Source organism: Dendropsophus ebraccatus, chromosome 8 (assembly GCF_027789765.1).
Source record: "Dendropsophus ebraccatus isolate aDenEbr1 chromosome 8, aDenEbr1.pat, whole genome shotgun sequence".
NCBI lineage: Eukaryota > Metazoa > Chordata > Amphibia > Anura > Hylidae > Dendropsophus > Dendropsophus ebraccatus.
This window is the reverse complement of record NC_091461.1, coordinates 1,072,008-1,090,107: the sequence shown is the minus strand read 5'-3', so window position 1 is coordinate 1,090,107 and position 18,100 is coordinate 1,072,008. Positions and strand designations below refer to the sequence as shown.

General features: G+C 50.6%; 1 protein-coding gene across 1 annotated transcript in view; it reads left to right on the top strand.

The window, feature by feature from the left end:
- LOC138798939 (oocyte zinc finger protein XlCOF8.4-like) overlaps positions 1-18,100 on the top strand; it is a 346,556-nt gene that overhangs the window by 19,542 nt on the left and 308,914 nt on the right. Inside the window, exons 3-4 of the mRNA XM_069979565.1 lie at positions 6,227-6,385; positions 10,106-10,229. Of these exons, the coding sequence (XP_069835666.1) occupies positions 6,227-6,385; positions 10,106-10,229 (283 nt within the window). The remainder of the gene's footprint in view (positions 1-6,226; positions 6,386-10,105; positions 10,230-18,100) is intronic.

Here is an 18,100-nt window from a genome sequence, read left to right as displayed (position 1 = left end):
TAGCATCTGTCGCTCCAATTTGCATAGGTTCTTCTTGAGATAGTGACAGGGGAGAAGAAGACTTAGGGGAGGAAACAACAGATGATGGGGCTTTGAACGAGTCAGAGGTTCCCTTTTCCCTGCGTCTGTCCCGCATACGTCTATCAACCCTTATAGCTAAGGTCATGGTTTCCTCCAAGGTCTCTGGAGGGGGGTAGGCCACTAGCAAATCCTTCAACTGGTCCGCAAGACCCAGCCGAAACTGATACCGCAAGGCAGAATCATTCCAGGTGGACGGGATACACCACTGCCGGAACTCTGCGCAGTAGTCTTCTACTGGTCTCTTACCCTGACGTAAGGAGGTCAGTTGGCGTTCGGCCACCGCAGTCCGGTCAGGGTCATCATACAACAGCCCTAGGGCTGGAAAAAAAATAATCAACTGAAGTCAACTCAATAGCATTGGGAGGTAAGGAGAATGCCCATTCCTGCGGTGGGCCTTGCAGAAGGGACATGATAATTCCCACTTTTTGGCTCTCATCCCCAGAAGAGCGAGGACGGAGCCGAAAAAATAGTCTACACCCCTCTCTGAAGGATCGGAAATCCATCCTATCTCCCTTGAATTTTTCAGGGAGCTGAACAGGTGGTTCTGGAGGTGTGGGGGTTGTCATGGTCACCTGGCGGGGTGTAGCCTCTTGTTCTTGGACCCGCTCAGCAAGTCCCTGAACCAAAGTGTTCAGGTTTTGCATCTGTTCCATCAGCGCTTTCATTGGATCCATGGGAAAAAAAAAATCCCAAATGGTAAGGCTGGCTATTCTGTCAGGACTGGCAGGCGTAGACAAGACAAAAGACAGTGACCCTAGATCTGAACCCACCCACTGTCACCTGCCTACTTGCCTCAGTCGACCCTAAACGGTCGCGGACAACCACGGAGTCGGTCCCTACACTGCGTAGGTGGATACACAAAACGTAGACAGACAAACAAAACACAATGGAGGATAGTCAACCAGCAGGGTCAAAACCAAACAGACAACGCAGTACAAAATCAGAAGGAGAGCGGATAGTCAAATGTCAGGCAAGAGGTCAGAACACGGGCAGAGCAATAGCAAGGGGATTAGGACAGGGACCGCTGGGAAAGGAGCAGGGGAGCTGGGACTAGTAACAACTAATAGCCAGCGGGGAACTGAGGAGCTGACTGCTTTTTATCCAGGAAAAAAGACCAGGTCCAGCAGCTGATTGGAGCAGCCCTGATTCCAGCACCAAGCTCAGCTGAACAGACCTAGCAGTGCATTAACCCCTACACTGCCAGAAGTCTCACAGGCCAGGCAGGTGTGGTTGAGAAGTGAAACACAATTCAGACACAAAACCAGTGCAACAGCAGACATAAACTCAGCGCTTCCTTGGCCGCCCGACATGGACTGAGGAGCGCAAAGTCACATTCCTAACAACTGATCAGTGCTATGGCCACAGGCTGTATGTAATGATCACAGATAACACTGATCAGTGCTATGGCCACAGGCAGGCTCTATGTAATGATCACAGATAACACTGATCAGAGCTATGGCCACAGGCAGGCTGTATGTAATGATCACAGATAACACTGATCAGTGCTATGGCCACAGGCAGGCTGTATGTAATGATCACAGATAACACTGATCAGAGCTATGGCCACAGGCAGGCTGTATGTAATGATCACAGATAACACTGATCAGTGCTATGGCCACAGGCAGACTGTATGTAATGATCACAGATAACAGTGATCAGTGCTATGGCCACAGGCAGGCTGTATGTAATGATCACAGATAACACTGATCAGTGTTATGGCCACAGGCAGGCTGTATGTAATGATCACAGATAACACTGATCAGTGCTATGGCCACAGGCAGGCTGTATGTAATGATCACAGATAACACTGATCAGTGCTATGGCCACAGGCAGACTGTATGTAATGATCACAGATAACACTGATCAGTGCTATGGCCACAGGCAGGCTGTATGTAATGATCACAGATAACACTGATCAGTGCTATGGCCACAGACAGGCTCTATGTAATGATCACAGATAACACTGATCAGTGCTATGGCCACAGGCAGGCTGTATGTAATGATCACAGATAACACTGATCAGTGCTATGGCCACAGGCAGGCTGTATGTAATGATCACAGATAACACTGATCAGTGCTATGCTATGGCCACAGGCAGGCTGTATGTAATGATCACAGATAACACTGATCAGTGCTATGCTATGGCCACAGGCAGGCTGTATGTAATGATCACAGATAACACTGATCAGTGCTATGGCCACAGGCAGGCTGTATGTAATGATCACAGATAACACTGATCAGTGCTATGCTATGGCCACAGGCAGGCTGTATGTAATGATCACAGATAACACTGATCAGTGCTATGCTATGGCCACAGGCAGGCTGTATGTAATGATCACAGATAACACTGATCAGTGCTATGGCCACAGGCAGACTGTATGTAATGATCACAGATAACACTGATCAGTGCTATGGCCACAGGCAGGCTCTATGTAATGATCACAGATAACACTGATCAGTGCTATGGCCACAGGCAGGCTGTATGTAATGATCACAGATAACACTGATCAGTGCTATGGCCACAGGCAGACTGTATGTAATGATCACAGATAACACTGATCAGTGCTATGGCCACAGGCAGGCTCTATGTAATGATCACAGATAACACTGATCAGTGCTATGGCCGCAGGCAGGCTGTATGTAATGATCACAGATAACACTGATCAGTGCTATGGCCACAGGCAGACTCTATGTAATGATCACAGATAACACTGATCAGTGCTATGGCCACAGGCAGGCAGTATGTAATGATCACAGATAACACTGATCAGTGCTATGTTATGGCCACAAGCACACACTGACCTATATACCCTGCATATCCCTGTATACACACTGACCTATATACCCTGCATATCCCTGTATACACACTGACCTATATACCCTGCATATCCCTGTATACACACTGACCTATATACCCTGCATATCCCTGTATACACACTGACCTATATACCCTGCATATCCCTGTATACACACTGACCTATATACCTGCATATCCCTGTATACACACTGACCTATATACCCTGCATATCCCTGTATACACACTGACCTATATACCTGCATATCCCTGTATACACACTGACCTATATACCTGCATATCCCTGTATACACACTGACCTATATACCCTGCATATCCCTGTATACACGCTGACCTATATACCTGCATATCCCTGTATACACACTGACCTATATACCCTGCATATCCCTGTATACACACTGAGCTATATACCCTGCATATCCCTGTATACACACTGAGCTATATACCCTGCATATCCCTGTATACACACTGACCTATATACCCTGCATATCCCTGTATACACACTGACCTATATACCTGCATATCCCTGTATACACACTGACCTATATACCCTGCATATCCCTGTATACACACTGAGCTATATACCCTGCATATCCCTGTATACACACTGACCTATATACCTGCATATCCCTGTATACACACTGACCTATATACCTGCATATCCCTGTATACACACTGACCTATATACCCTGCATATCCCTGTATACACACTGACCTATATACCCTGCATATCCCTGTATACCCACTGACCTATATACCTGCATATCCCTGTATACACACTGACCTATATACCCTGCATATCCCTGTATACACACTGACCTATATACCTGCATATCACTGTATACACAATGAGCTATATACCCTGCATATCCCTGTATACACACTGAGCTATATACCCTGCATATCCCTGTATACACAATGACCTATATACCCTGCATATCCCTGTATACACACTGACCTATATACCCTGCATATCCCTGTATGCACTGACCTATATACCCTGCATATCCCTGTATACACACTGACCTATATACCCTGCATATCCCTGTATACACACTGAGCTATATACCCTGCATATCCCTGTATACACACTGACCTATATACCCTGCATATCCCTGTATACACACTGAGCTATATACCCTGCATATCCCTGTATACACACTGAGCTATATACCCTGCATATCCCTGTATACACACTGAGCTATATACCCTGCATATCCCTGTATACACACTGACCTATATACCCTGCATATCCCTGTATATACACACTGACCTATATACCTGCATATCCCTGTATACACACTGACCTATATACCCTGCATATCCCTGTATACACACTGACCTATATACCCTGCATATCCCTGTATACACACTGACCTATATACCCTGCATATCCCTGTATACACACTGAGCTATATACCCTGCATATCCCTGTATACACACTGACCTATATACCCTGCATATCCCTGTATACACACTGAGCTATATACCCTGCATATCCCTGTATACACACTGAGCTATATACCCTGCATATCCCTGTATACACACTGACCTATATACCCTGCATATCCCTGTATATACACACTGACCTATATACCTGCATATCCCTGTATACACACTGACCTATATACCCTGCATATCTCTGTATACACACTGACCTATATACCCTGCATATCCCTGTATACACACTGACCTATATACCTGCATATCCCTGTATACACACTGACCTATATACCTGCATATCCCTGTATACACACTGACCTATATACCCTGCATATCCCTGTATACACTGACCTATATACCCTGCATATCCCTGTATACACACTGGTCTATATACCCTGCATATCCCTGTATACACAATGACCTATATACCCTGCATTTCCCTGTATACACGCTGACCTATATACCCTGCATATCCCTGTATACACGCTGACCTATATACCCTGCATATCCCTGTATACACACTGACCTATATACCCTGCATATCCCTGTATACACACTGACCTATATACCTGCATATCCCTGTATACACACTGACCTATATACCCTGCATATCCCTGTATACACACTGACCTATATACCCTGCATATCCCTGTATACACACTGACCTATATACCCCGCATATCCCTGTATACACACTGAGCTATATACCCTGCATATCCCTGTATACACACTGACCTATATACCCTGCATATCCCTGTATACACACTGAGCTATATACCCTGCATATCCCTGTATACACACTGACCTATATACCTGCATATCCCTGTATACACACTGACCTATATACCCTGCATATCCCTGTATACACACTGACCTATATACCTGCATATCCCTGTATACACAATGACCTATATACCCTGCATATCCCTGTATACACACTGAGCTATATACCCTGCATATCCCTGTATACACAATGACCTATATACCCTGCATATCCCTGTATACACACTGACCTATATACCCTGCATATCCCTGTATGCACTGACCTATATACCCTGCATATCCCTGTATACACATACTGACCTATATACCCAGCATATCCCTGTATACACAATGACCTATATACCCTGCATATCCCTGTATACACACTGACCTATATACCCTGCATATCCCTGTATACACACTGAGCTATATACCCTGCATATCCCTGTATACACACTGACCTATATACCTTCATATCCCTGTATACACAATGACCTATATACCTGCATATCCCTGTATACACACTGAGCTATATACCCTGCATATCCCTGTATACACACTGAGCTATATACCCTGCATATCCCTGTATACACACTGACCTATATACCCTGCATATCCCTGTATACACACTGACCTATATACCCTGCATATCCCTGTATACACACTGACCTATATACCTGCATATCCCTGTATACACACTGATCTATATACCCTGCATATCCCTGTATACATACTGACCTATATACCTGCATATCCCTGTATACACACTGATCTATATACCCTGCATATCCCTGTATACACACTGACCTATATACCTGCATATCCCTGTATACACTGACCTATATACCCTGCATGTCCTTGTGGGTCGGGACACACACGCACATCACAGGGTTATGGGGTCAGGGGGGGACGCACATCACAGGGTTATGGGGTCAGGGGGGGACGCACATCACAGGGTTATGGGGTCAGGGGGGGACGCACATCACAGGGTTATGGGGTCGGGCCCCTCAGATCGGCGTACAGTGGGATGGTAGAATATTAGGCGGGTGTTAGGGTTATGACTGATCGGTAGGAGAGATGAGATCTGATATCTATAGAATTTCCCTGTTATCTTCTCATACACAGGATTATGGTCCAGTGACTAAAACACCTGGAGAATATGGGAGAAGGAGCAGAACCCAGAGCCCCATCACAGAGTCACCCCGATCAGTGGTCGATGAGGAGGACAATGCCCAGAAGATCCTGCATCTCACCCGCCGGATCACTGACCTGCTGACTGGAGAGGTGACCCTGCTGGGACATTATACTGTAATACAGGAGGGGTGGGGGGACTGGAGAGGTGACCCTGCTGGGACATTATACAGTAATACAGGAGGGGTGGGGGGGTGACTAGAGAGGTGACCCTGCTGGGACATTATACAATAATACAGGAGGGGGGGATGACTGGAGAGGTGACACTGCTGGGAATGCTGGGACATTATACAGTAATACAGGAGGGGTGGGGGGACTGGAGAGGTGACCCTGCTGGGACATTATACTGTAATACAGGAGGGGTGGGGGGACTGGAGAGGCGACCCTGCTGGGACATTATACAGTAATACAGGAGGGGGGATGACTGGAGAGGTGACCCTGCTGGGACATTATACTGTAATACAGGAGGGGTGGGGGGACTGGAGAGGTGACACTGCTGGGACATTATACAGTAATACAGGAGGGGGGGTGACTAGAGAGGTGACACTGCTGGGACATTATACAGTAATACAGGAGGGGTGGGGGGATGACTGGAGAGGTGACACTGCTGGGACATTATACAGGAGGGGTGGGGGGATGACTGGAGAGGTGACACTGCTGGGAATGCTGGGACATTATACAGTAATACAGGAGGGGTGGGGGGATGACTGGAGAGGGCACCCTGCTGGGACATTATACAGTAATACAGGAGGGGGGGGGGACTGGAGAGGTGACACTGCTGGGACATTATACAGTAATACAGGGGGGGTGGGGGTGATGACTGGAGAGGTGACACTGCTGGGACATTATACAGTACTACAGGAGGGGTGGGGGGATGACTGGAGAGGTGACCCTGCTGGGACATTATACTGTAATACAGGAGGGGGGGGGACTGGAGAGGTGACCCTGCTGGGACATTATACAGTAATACAGGAGGGGTGGGGGGACTGGAGAGGTGACCCTGCTGGGACATTACACAGTAATACAGGAGGGGTGGGGGGATGACTGGAGAGGGGACCCTGCTGGGACATTATACAGTAATACAGGAGGGGGGGGGACTGGAGAGGTGACACTGCTGGGACATTATACTGTAATACAGGAGGGGTGGGGGGACTGGAGAGGTGACACTGCTGGGAATGCTGGGACATTATACAGTAATACAGGAGGGGTGGGGGATGACTGGAGAGGTGACTCTGCTGGGACATTATACAGTAATACAGGAGGGGGGGGGGATGACTGGAGAGGTGACACTGCTGGGACATTATACAGTAATACAGGAGGGGTGGGGGGGTGACTAGAGAGGTGACACTGCTGGGAATGCTGGGACATTATACAGTAATACAGGAGGGGGGGGGATGACTGGAGAGGTGACACTGCTGGGACATTATACAGTAATACAGGAGGGGGGATGACTGAAGAGGTGACACTGCTGGGACATTATACAGTAATACAGGAGGGGTGGGGGGGGGGTGACTGGAGAGGTGACACTGCTGGGACATTATACAGTAATACAGGAGGGGGGATGACTGGAGAGGTGACCCTGCTGGGAGATTATACAGTAATACAGGAGGGGGGATGACTGGAGAGGTGACACTGCTGGGACATTATACAGTAATACAGGAGGGGGGGTGACTGGAGAGGTGACCCTGCTGGGAATGCTGGGACATTATACAGTAATACAGGAGGGGGGGATGACTGGAGAGGTGACACTGCTGGGACATTATACAGTAATACAGGAGGGGGGGTATGACTGGAGAGGTGACACTGCTGGGAATGCTGGGACATTATACAGTAATACAGGAGGGGTGGGGGGTGACTGGAGAGGTGACCCTGCTGGGACATTATACAGTAATACAGGGGGGGGAGACTGGAGAGGTGACCCTGCTGGAATGCTGGGACATTATACAGTCAGGGTCCTATTCCACGGGCCGAGGAGGGCCCGATCAACGATGTAAACGAGTGGCGATCTGCTAGATCGCCGCTCGTTTACTGGGCCTATTCCACGGCCCGATGATCGTTGAGCGAGGGCTGCAGGAACATCGTTACCGATGTCCTTGTAGCCCTTGCAGCATCATACATTACCTGTCTGCAGGGCTTCTTCTCCGCTCCGTCTCCTCCCCGGGTCCCCTGCGCTCTATCTTCTGAATGGCCGGTCAGCTGACAGGCCACACTCAGCCAATCACAGGCCGCGGCGGTCCCTACCTGTGATTGGCTGAGCGCTCCCAGCTGACCGGCCATTCAGAAGTTAGAGCGCGTGGGACCCGGGGATGAAGACAGCGCGGAGAAGAAGCCCTGCAGCCAGGTAATGTATGATGCTGCTGCTGCTTCTTCTCAAATCGTCGGTCGCCCGCCACGCACCGCTATTCAACCGTAGCGATGCGCGGTGGGGGAACGATGATTTTAGGTCTTGCCCTAAATGAACGATCAGCCGATGACACGATCATCGGCTGATCGTTCCCTCTATTTCACCGAACGATAATCGGCCGAATCGGGCCAAATGGGGCCGATTATCGTTACTGTGGAATAGGGCCCTAATACAGGAGGGGTGGGGGGATGACTGGAGAGGTGACCCTGCTGGGAATGCTGGGACATCATACAGTAATACAGGAGGGGTGGGGGGATGACTGGAGAGGTGACCCTGCTGGGACATTATACAGTAATACAGGAGGGGGATGACTGGAGAGGTGACACTGCTGGGAATGCTGGGACATTATACAGTAATACAGGAGGGGTGGGGGGATGACTGGAGAGGTGACCCTGCTGGGAATGCTGGGACATTATACAGTAATACAGGAGGGGTGGGGGGATGACTGGAGAGGTGACACTGCTGGGAATGCTGGGACATTATACAGTAATACAGGAGGGGTGGGGGGATGACTGGAGAGGTGACCCTGCTGGGAATGCTGGGACATTATACAGTAATACAGGAGGGGTGGGGGGGGACTGGAGAGGTGACCCTGCTGGGACATTATACAGTAATACAGGAGGGGTGGGGGGGGACTGGAGAGGTGACACTTCTGGGAATGCTGGGACATTATACAGTAATACAGGAGGGGGGGGATGACTGGAGAGGTGACCCTGCTGGGACATTTTACAGTAATACAGGAGGGGGGATGACTGGAGAGGTGACACTGCTGGGAGATGATACAGTAATACAGGAGGGGTGGGGGGATGACTGGAGAGGTGACCCTGCTGGGAATGCTGGGACATTATACAGTAATACAGGAGGGGGGGGGGTGACTGGAGAGGTGACCCTGCTGGGAATGCTGGGACATTATACAGTAATACAGGAGGGGGGGATGACTGGAGAGGTGACCCTGCTGGGAATGCTGGGACATTATACAGTAATACAGGAGGGGTGGGGGGATGACTGGAGAGGTGACACTGCTGGGACATTATACAGTAATACAGGAGGGGGGGGATGACTGGAGAGGTGACACTGCTGGGAAAGCTGGGACATTATACAGTAATACAGGAGGGGGTGATGACTGGAGAGGTGACACTGCTGGGAAAGCTGGGACATTATACAGTAATCCAGGAGGGGTGGGGGGATGACTGGAGAGGTGACACTGCTGGGAGATGATACAGTAATACAGGAGGGGTGGGGGGATGACTGGAGAGGTGACCCTGCTGGGAATGCTGAAACATTATACAGTAATACCGGAGGGTGGGATGACTGGAGAGGTGACCCTGCTGGGAATGCTGGGAGATGATAAAGTAATCCAGGAGGCAGCAGGCTGGGGGGGATGACTGTGTGACCATTGTGTGTGTCAGGTTCCTATAAGGTGTCAGGATGTGGCCGTCTATTTCTCCATGGAGGAGTGGGAGTATGTAGAAGGACACAAGGATGTGTACCGGGACGCCATGATGGAGGATCAGCCGCCCCTCACAGTATCCGGTAAGAGGTGTATAATGGTCATCAGTGATTGATGTCGTGCTGGTTATGTATTAGTGCAGATGTTTGGAAGCTCTGATATAAGGACACAGCTCATCCATCCATCACAGATTTCTTGTAGATTTTTCACATTGTGGATTTCTTCAACCCAACAGAATTCCATCAGATTTTTGTGAAGTTTATTACGTGAAGATCTAGAATATGATCTGTTAGATTACCCCCAATCCCCCCACCACCCAAAAAAATTAGGAGAACAAACTCAAATTTACAAAAGTGTACAAAAAGTGGAGAGTAGAAGATAGGAAGCGAGTGATTAACAGCAATCAGAGGAAAGTCAATAGGCCGGGCTGTGATGGGGGAAATGGGTCTGGAAGAATCCAAGGAGAAGGCCAAACGGATGAAGAAACTGAATGGGAGGAAGCCTGGTGATGTGGGATCGGAGGAAGCCTGGTGATGTGGGATCGGAGGAAGCCTGGTGATGTGGGATCGGAGGAAGCCTGGTGATGTGGGATCGGAGTACGCCTGGTGATGGGGGATCGGAGGAAGCCTGGTGATGTGGGATCGGAGGAAGCCTGGTGATGTGGGATCGGAGGAAGCCTGGTGATGTGGGATCGGAGGAAGCCTGGTGATGTGGGATCGGAGGACGCCTGGTGATGTGGGATCGGAGGAAGCCTGGTGATGTGGGATCGGAGGAAGCCTGGTGATGTGGGATCGGAGGAAGCCTGGTGAAGTGGGATCGGAGGAAGCCTGGTGATGTGGGATCGGAGGAAGCCTGGTGATGTGGGATCGGAGTACGCCTGGTGATGTGGGATCGGAGTACGCCTGGTGATGTGGGATCGGAGGAAGCCTGGTGATGTGGGATCGGAGGAAGCCTGGTGATGTGGGATCGGAGGAAGCTTGGTGATGTGGGATCGGAGGAAGCCTGGTGATGTGGGATCGGAGGACGCCTGGTGATGTGGGATCGGAGGAAGCCTGGTGATGTGGGATCGGAGGAAGCCTGGTGATGTGGGATCGGAGTACGCCTGGTGATGGGGGATCGGAGGAAGCCTGGTGATGTGGGATCGGAGTACGCCTGGTGATGTGGGATCGGAGGACGCCTGGTGATGTGGGATCGGAGTACGCCTGGTGATGTGGGATCGGAGGACGCCTGGTGATGTGGGATCGGAGTACGCCTGGTGATGTGGGATCGGAGTACGCCTGGTGATGTGGGATCGGAGGAAGCCTGGTGATGTGGGATCGGAGGAAGCCTGGTGATGTGGGATCGGAGGAAGCCTGGTGATGTGGGATCGGAGGACGCCTGGTGATGTGGGATCGGAGTACGCCTGGTGATGTGGGATCGGAGGAAGCCTGGTGATGTGGGATCGGAGGAAGCCTGGTGATGTGGGATCGGAGGAAGCCTGGTGATGTGGGATCGGAGTACGCCTGGTGATGTGGGATCGGAGTACGCCTGGTGATGGGGGATCGGAGGACGCCTGGTGATGGGGGATCGGAGGAAGCCTGGTGATGTGGGATCGGAGGAAGCCTGGTGATGTGGGATCGGAGGAAGCCTGGTGATGTGGGATCGGAGGAAGCCTGGTGATGTGGGATCGGAGTACGCCTGGTGATGTGGGATCGGAGGACGCCTGGTGATGTGGGATCGGAGGACGCCTGGTGATGTGGGATCGGAGGACGCCTGGTGATGTGGGATCGGAGGAAGCCTGGTGATGTGGGATCGGAGTACGCCTGGTGATGTGGGATCGGAGGAAGCCTGGTGATGGGGGATCGGAGGAAGCCTGGTGATGTGGGATCGGAGGAAGCCTGGTGATGTGGGATCGGAGTACGCCTGGTGATGTGGGATCGGAGTACGCCTGGTGATGGGGGATCGGAGTACGCCTGGTGATGTGGGATCGGAGTACGCCTGGTGATGTGGGATCGGAGGAAGCCTGGTGATGTGGGATCGGAGGAAGCCTGGTGATGTGGGATCGGAGTACGCCTGGTGATGTGGGATCGGAGTACGCCTGGTGATGTGGGATCGGAGTACGCCTGGTGATGTGGGATCGGAGGAAGCCTGGTGATGTGGGATCGAAGGAAGCCTGGTGATGGGGGATCGGAGGAAGCCTGGTGATGTGGGATCGGAGGAAGCCTGGTGATGTGGGATCGGAGGAAGCCTGGTGATGTGGGATCGGAGGAAGCCTGGTGATGTGGGATCGGAGGAAGCCTGGTGATGGGGGATCGGAGTACGCCTGGTGATGGGGGAACGGAGGAAGCCTGGTGATGTGGGATCGGAGGAAGCCTGGTGATGTGGGATCGGAGGACGCCTGGTGATGGGGGATCGGAGGAAGCCTGGTGATGGGGGATCGGAGTATGCCTGGTGATGGGGGATCGGAGGACGCCTGGTGATGTGGGATCGGAGGACGCCTGGTGATGGGGGATCGGAGGAAGCCTGGTGATGGGGGATCGGAGGACGCCTGGTGATGTGGGATCGGAGGAAGCCTGGTGATGTGGGATCGGAGGAAGCCTGGTGATGGGGGATCGGAGTACGCCTGGTGATGGGGGAACGGAGGAAGCCTGGTGATGTGGGATCGGAGGAAGCCTGGTGATGTGGGATCGGAGGACGCCTGGTGATGGGGGATCGGAGGAAGCCTGGTGATGGGGGATCGGAGTACGCCTGGTGATGGGGGAACGGAGGAAGCCTGGTGATGTGGGATCGGAGGACGCCTGGTGATGGGGGATCGGAGGACGCCTGGTGATGTGGGATCGGAGGACGCCTGGTGATGGGGGATCGGAGGAAGCCTGGTGATGTGGGATCGGAGGAAGCCTGGTGATGTGGGATCGGAGGACGCCTGGTGATGGGGGATCGGAGGAAGCCTGGTGATGTGGGATCGGAGGACGCCTGGTGATGGGGGATCGGAGTACGCCTGGTGATGTGGGATCGGAGTACGCCTGGTGATGTGGGATCGGAGGAAGCCTGGTGATGTGGGATCGGAGGAAGCCTGGTGATGTGGGATCGGAGGAAGCCTGGTGATGTGGGATCGGAGTACGCCTGGTGATGTGGGATCGGAGTACGCCTGGTGATGTGGGATCGGAGTACGCCTGGTGATGTGGGATCGGAGGAAGCCTGGTGATGTGGGATCGAAGGAAGCCTGGTGATGGGGGATCGGAGGAAGCCTGGTGATGTGGGATCGGAGGAAGCCTGGTGATGTGGGATCGGAGGAAGCCTGGTGATGTGGGATCGGAGGAAGCCTGGTGATGTGGGATCGGAGGAAGCCTGGTGATGGGGGATCGGAGTACGCCTGGTGATGGGGGAACGGAGGAAGCCTGGTGATGTGGGATCGGAGGAAGCCTGGTGATGTGGGATCGGAGGACGCCTGGTGATGGGGGATCGGAGGAAGCCTGGTGATGGGGGATCGGAGTATGCCTGGTGATGGGGGATCGGAGGACGCCTGGTGATGTGGGATCGGAGGACGCCTGGTGATGGGGGATCGGAGGAAGCCTGGTGATGGGGGATCGGAGGACGCCTGGTGATGTGGGATCGGAGGAAGCCTGGTGATGTGGGATCGGAGGAAGCCTGGTGATGGGGGATCGGAGTACGCCTGGTGATGGGGGAACGGAGGAAGCCTGGTGATGGGGGATCGGAGGAAGCCTGGTGATGTGGGATCGGAGGACGCCTGGTGATGGGGGATCGGAGGAAGCCTGGTGATGGGGGATCGGAGTATGCCTGGTGATGGGGGATCGGAGGACGCCTGGTGATGTGGGATCGGAGGACGCCTGGTGATGGGGGATCGGAGGAAGCCTGGTGATGGGGGATCGGAGGACGCCTGGTGATGTGGGATCGGAGGAAGCCTGGTGATGTGGGATCGGAGGAAGCCTGGTGATGTGGGATCGGAGGAAGCCTGGTGATGGGGGATCGGAGGACGCCTGGTGATGGGGGAACGGAGGAAGCCTGGTGATGGGGGATCGGAGTACGCCTGGTGATGGGGGAACGGAGGAAGCCTGGTGATGTGGGATCGGAGGAAGCCTGGTGATGTGGGATCGGAGGACGCCTGGTGATGGGGGATCGGAGGAAGCCTGGTGATGGGGGATCGGAGTATGCCTGGTGATGGGGGATCGGAGGACGCCTGGTGATGTGGGATCGGAGGACGCCTGGTGATGGGGGATCGGAGGAAGCCTGGTGATGGGGGATCGGAGGACGCCTGGTGATGTGGGATCGGAGGAAGCCTGGTGATGTGGGATCGGAGGAAGCCTGGTGATGTGGGATCGGAGGAAGCCTGGTGATGGGGGATCGGAGGACGCCTGGTGATGGGGGAACGGAGGAAGCCTGGTGATGGGGGATCGGAGTACGCCTGGTGATGTGGGATTGGAGGAAGCCTGGTGATGTGGGATTGTTTTACATCCTGAGGCATTGGATACTTGAGCAAGTTTGATGGTTGTCTGTCACTGTGCACACTTAAGATCTGAAAAAGAAAACATAGGAGGGAATTTATCAGGGGCTTTTCGCTTACTCTTACCTAATAAATTGGATTTCCATTTATGAACCAATATTCAATGAGCGAATACTTTGTAGATGCAATATTTTTTAATCTGCCTGTTTTGAGTATTCACCCAAAAGTTTGCACAATCCGGGATTTGTGCCCATTTTATCATTTGCACATAAAAAAAATTGCACAAACTGGTGCAGTGTACCTCTGGTCAGTACAAGGTGAATTTGCATAATTTTCTGCACATTTTCTGAGAATATTCTATTCACAAATTTTTGAATTGTTTGTTAATTTAGTCCTACTCGTCTGGGTAAAAAACAGATGAATACTAATTAGTAAGTGTCAACCATAGTGTTCCAGCAGGACACTGACCCGAAGCAAGATTGAGGATGGAATGGTTCAGTGACAATAGAGTAGCTGGATTGGCCCCCATAGTCCCCAGACATCAACCTAATCCAAGCCATGTGGGTAGATTTGAAGATAAAGCTGTACTGGTGAGTTCACCAGTATTCACCAACATTGTGAACCTGTAGAAGAGACTTGCGATCAGAATTCGATCGAGACATGCTTGACTGTGATTGAGAGTATGCTCAGAAAGATTCAGCCAGTACCAAAGGTGGATTTACAGAATACTAACAAAATAAAAAATAAAATTTTGTTTTTTCAGAGCAGAAGTAGGAGTAGAAGCCTTGATTTACCTTTGAGGGACAGTGTAGATCCTCTTCAGCAGGCAGATGGGCTTAGCTTACAGGCACACAGTCCAGGCTTCCTCAGTCTCTCTCCCTTCTTGCAGCATATGCTAAGCCCTGCTCCACTTCCTCTAATTGTCCAGATCTGTTACTAGAGACAGATTTTCCCTGACAATGTGCATAGGACAGTAAGTTGCAGAAAAGGGAAACACCTAGTGGTTAAGACTTTTCAGCTGTGTATAAGCTCTTAATAAATGTCGGCCAAACCCTCCATGTTATGATTATGGTGCCCCACCGCGATTGCAGTTGGCAAATGTCTCTGTGTCAATTTCAATGTGCCTGACCTTTTCCTGAGTAGGTAAGCTTCCACCAGAGGAGTCTGATGGCGGCTTAGTGTGCGTTTACACAGGCAGATTTATCTGATAGATTTTGAAAGCCAAAACCAGGAATGGATTTGAAAAGAGGAGAAATCCCAGCCTTTCCTTTATGACCCGCTGCCTGTTTATGGTCTGTGCCTGGCTTTGGCTTCAAAAATCAGATAAAAAAAGTCACATAAATCTGCCTGTGTAAACGCACCATTAGTCCCTTCTACCCATTTAGGACACAATAATATGTATGTTCAGCTTCAGTCTGTTAAAGGGGTTGCCTGGGCAGGGGACCTTTTAGCCATATGTGTGGGGTTGGGTGCAATTAAAAATAATAAACTGCACTTACCTCCCTGGCTCCTGCCCGCTGCTGGTATCATACTGCTATGGTTTTGCTGTGCAGCCATTTCTGGGGGGTTTGGCTGGTAACACTGCAGGCCCCCTCGCCAGTCATTGGGGATTGTCTGCACGTGGCTGTGATACCACTGCTGGTGCAGGAGCAACGCAGGTGGGGTGTAATATTTTTATTTACCCCTTCCCAGGCATATACCTAATAAAGACCTTTGCTTGGACAACCCCTTCAGCCTGTTTTTATGCATATTTTAGTCTTCATTTTCCGTGTCTGGTGATCTAACCAAGTTGTACTTTGTCCATTAGATGAATCTAACAACAGACGAACACCCATAAGCCCTTGTGTGGCTGAGGGTTCACCGGATAGTAGAAATGGTCATAAAAGTAAATCTGACTGTAACATGGAAGCAGGAGACATATGGATGGTCAAGAAAAGCCAGAAGAAAACCCTGCGGAGAACCAAGCCTAAAGAATCGGGGAGTGAAGAAAAGACTGCGTGTGACACCGACCATTACAGAAATCTGTCTGCTTGTACAAGGCGTGTTTCCAATCCACAATGTCCATCTACTGATCTCGAGGAGGAGGAGGAGGAGGAGGAAACAAACTCATGTGATGGAGAAAACCTGACAGACCACAGCACCTACAAACCTGCAGACTATTCACAGGAATATCCATTGACTTGTATAAAGGAGGAACCAATCTCGTGTGATGAAGATGATAGCCTGGATGTTGAGATTTACACACAAACAGATTGTAGGCCACAAAAGCCATCTCCTCATCTGAGGAAGAAGAGAGTCTTATGTGGAAGTGCCACAAACCATGAGTTCATTCTACCCTCCGATCAGACACAACTTTATCCTTCTATTGGTATTGAGGAGGAACCAATCTCGTGTGATGGTAGCATTACGGATACAGATAGTTATGCGGCTGCAGAACTCGGCCATCGCTACTCGTCCATTATTATTGAGGAAGAGCCAGACACGAGTGATGAAGGCAACTTTGCAACCATTTATACCCTCACAGATCCTAAACAGCAATATCCAGCTCCTTGTATTAAGGAGGAACCACTCTCATGTGATGGTGAAAACGTCTCCGACCCCAACATGTATACTTCCACTAATCCTACACAGTATCCATTCCTTCATATCAAGGAGGAACCAGACTTCTGGAGAGAAGAAAGTCTTACCATACCGTCTAGCAATGCACAATTTGATTATTCCTCTCCTCAGGACGGTACAGAATTTATCGAGTATATAAGCATACACAACGGCAAGACACACAACTACGCCGACTACGCCAACCCCTTATTTTTCAATTCTAAACGCGTTAAGTCAGAAAAAATCCAAGCAGAGCAGTACCCCCTGTACAAATATGGAAAATGTTTTTCTGAACCGTCATCTCTTTTCACCCATCACCGGATCGGTAATTCGGACGTCCCTTTTGAATGTTCATACTGTGGGAAAAGCTTTGTGTATTATACCCATCTGGTCACCCATCAGAGGATCCACACGGGAGAGAGACCATACGCGTGTTCCGTCTGTGGGAAACGTTTCGCACACAACTCCACTCTGGTCACTCATCAGCGGATACACACGGGAGAACGTCCTTACGTTTGCTTCCAGTGTGGAAAGTGTTTTACTAAGAAATCCAATCTAACGACTCACAACCGCATTCACACGGGCGAAAGGCCTTATTCCTGCACCAAATGTGGCAAGTGCTTCGGAAGTAAGAGCCATTTCAATAGACACGTCAAAATCCACAAAAAAGAAGCCGGCCGTTTTTAAGACTCTTGTGTTGGGATCCGGTGAGGCGAGCGGCACATTATTATAACGTTAGCTAGTTTATATTAAATTATTGGAATAAAAATGTTTTTAATCAATTTCTAATGAAGTTCTGAAGCGGTTAATGGCGTGGATGAGAAGGTGAAGAGTGGTTTCTTAGATCCTGGCTGCAAGTCGAACTCTCCTATGAACTTTTTTTTAGTATGGTTATTGTTTTTTATGCCGTCTTTA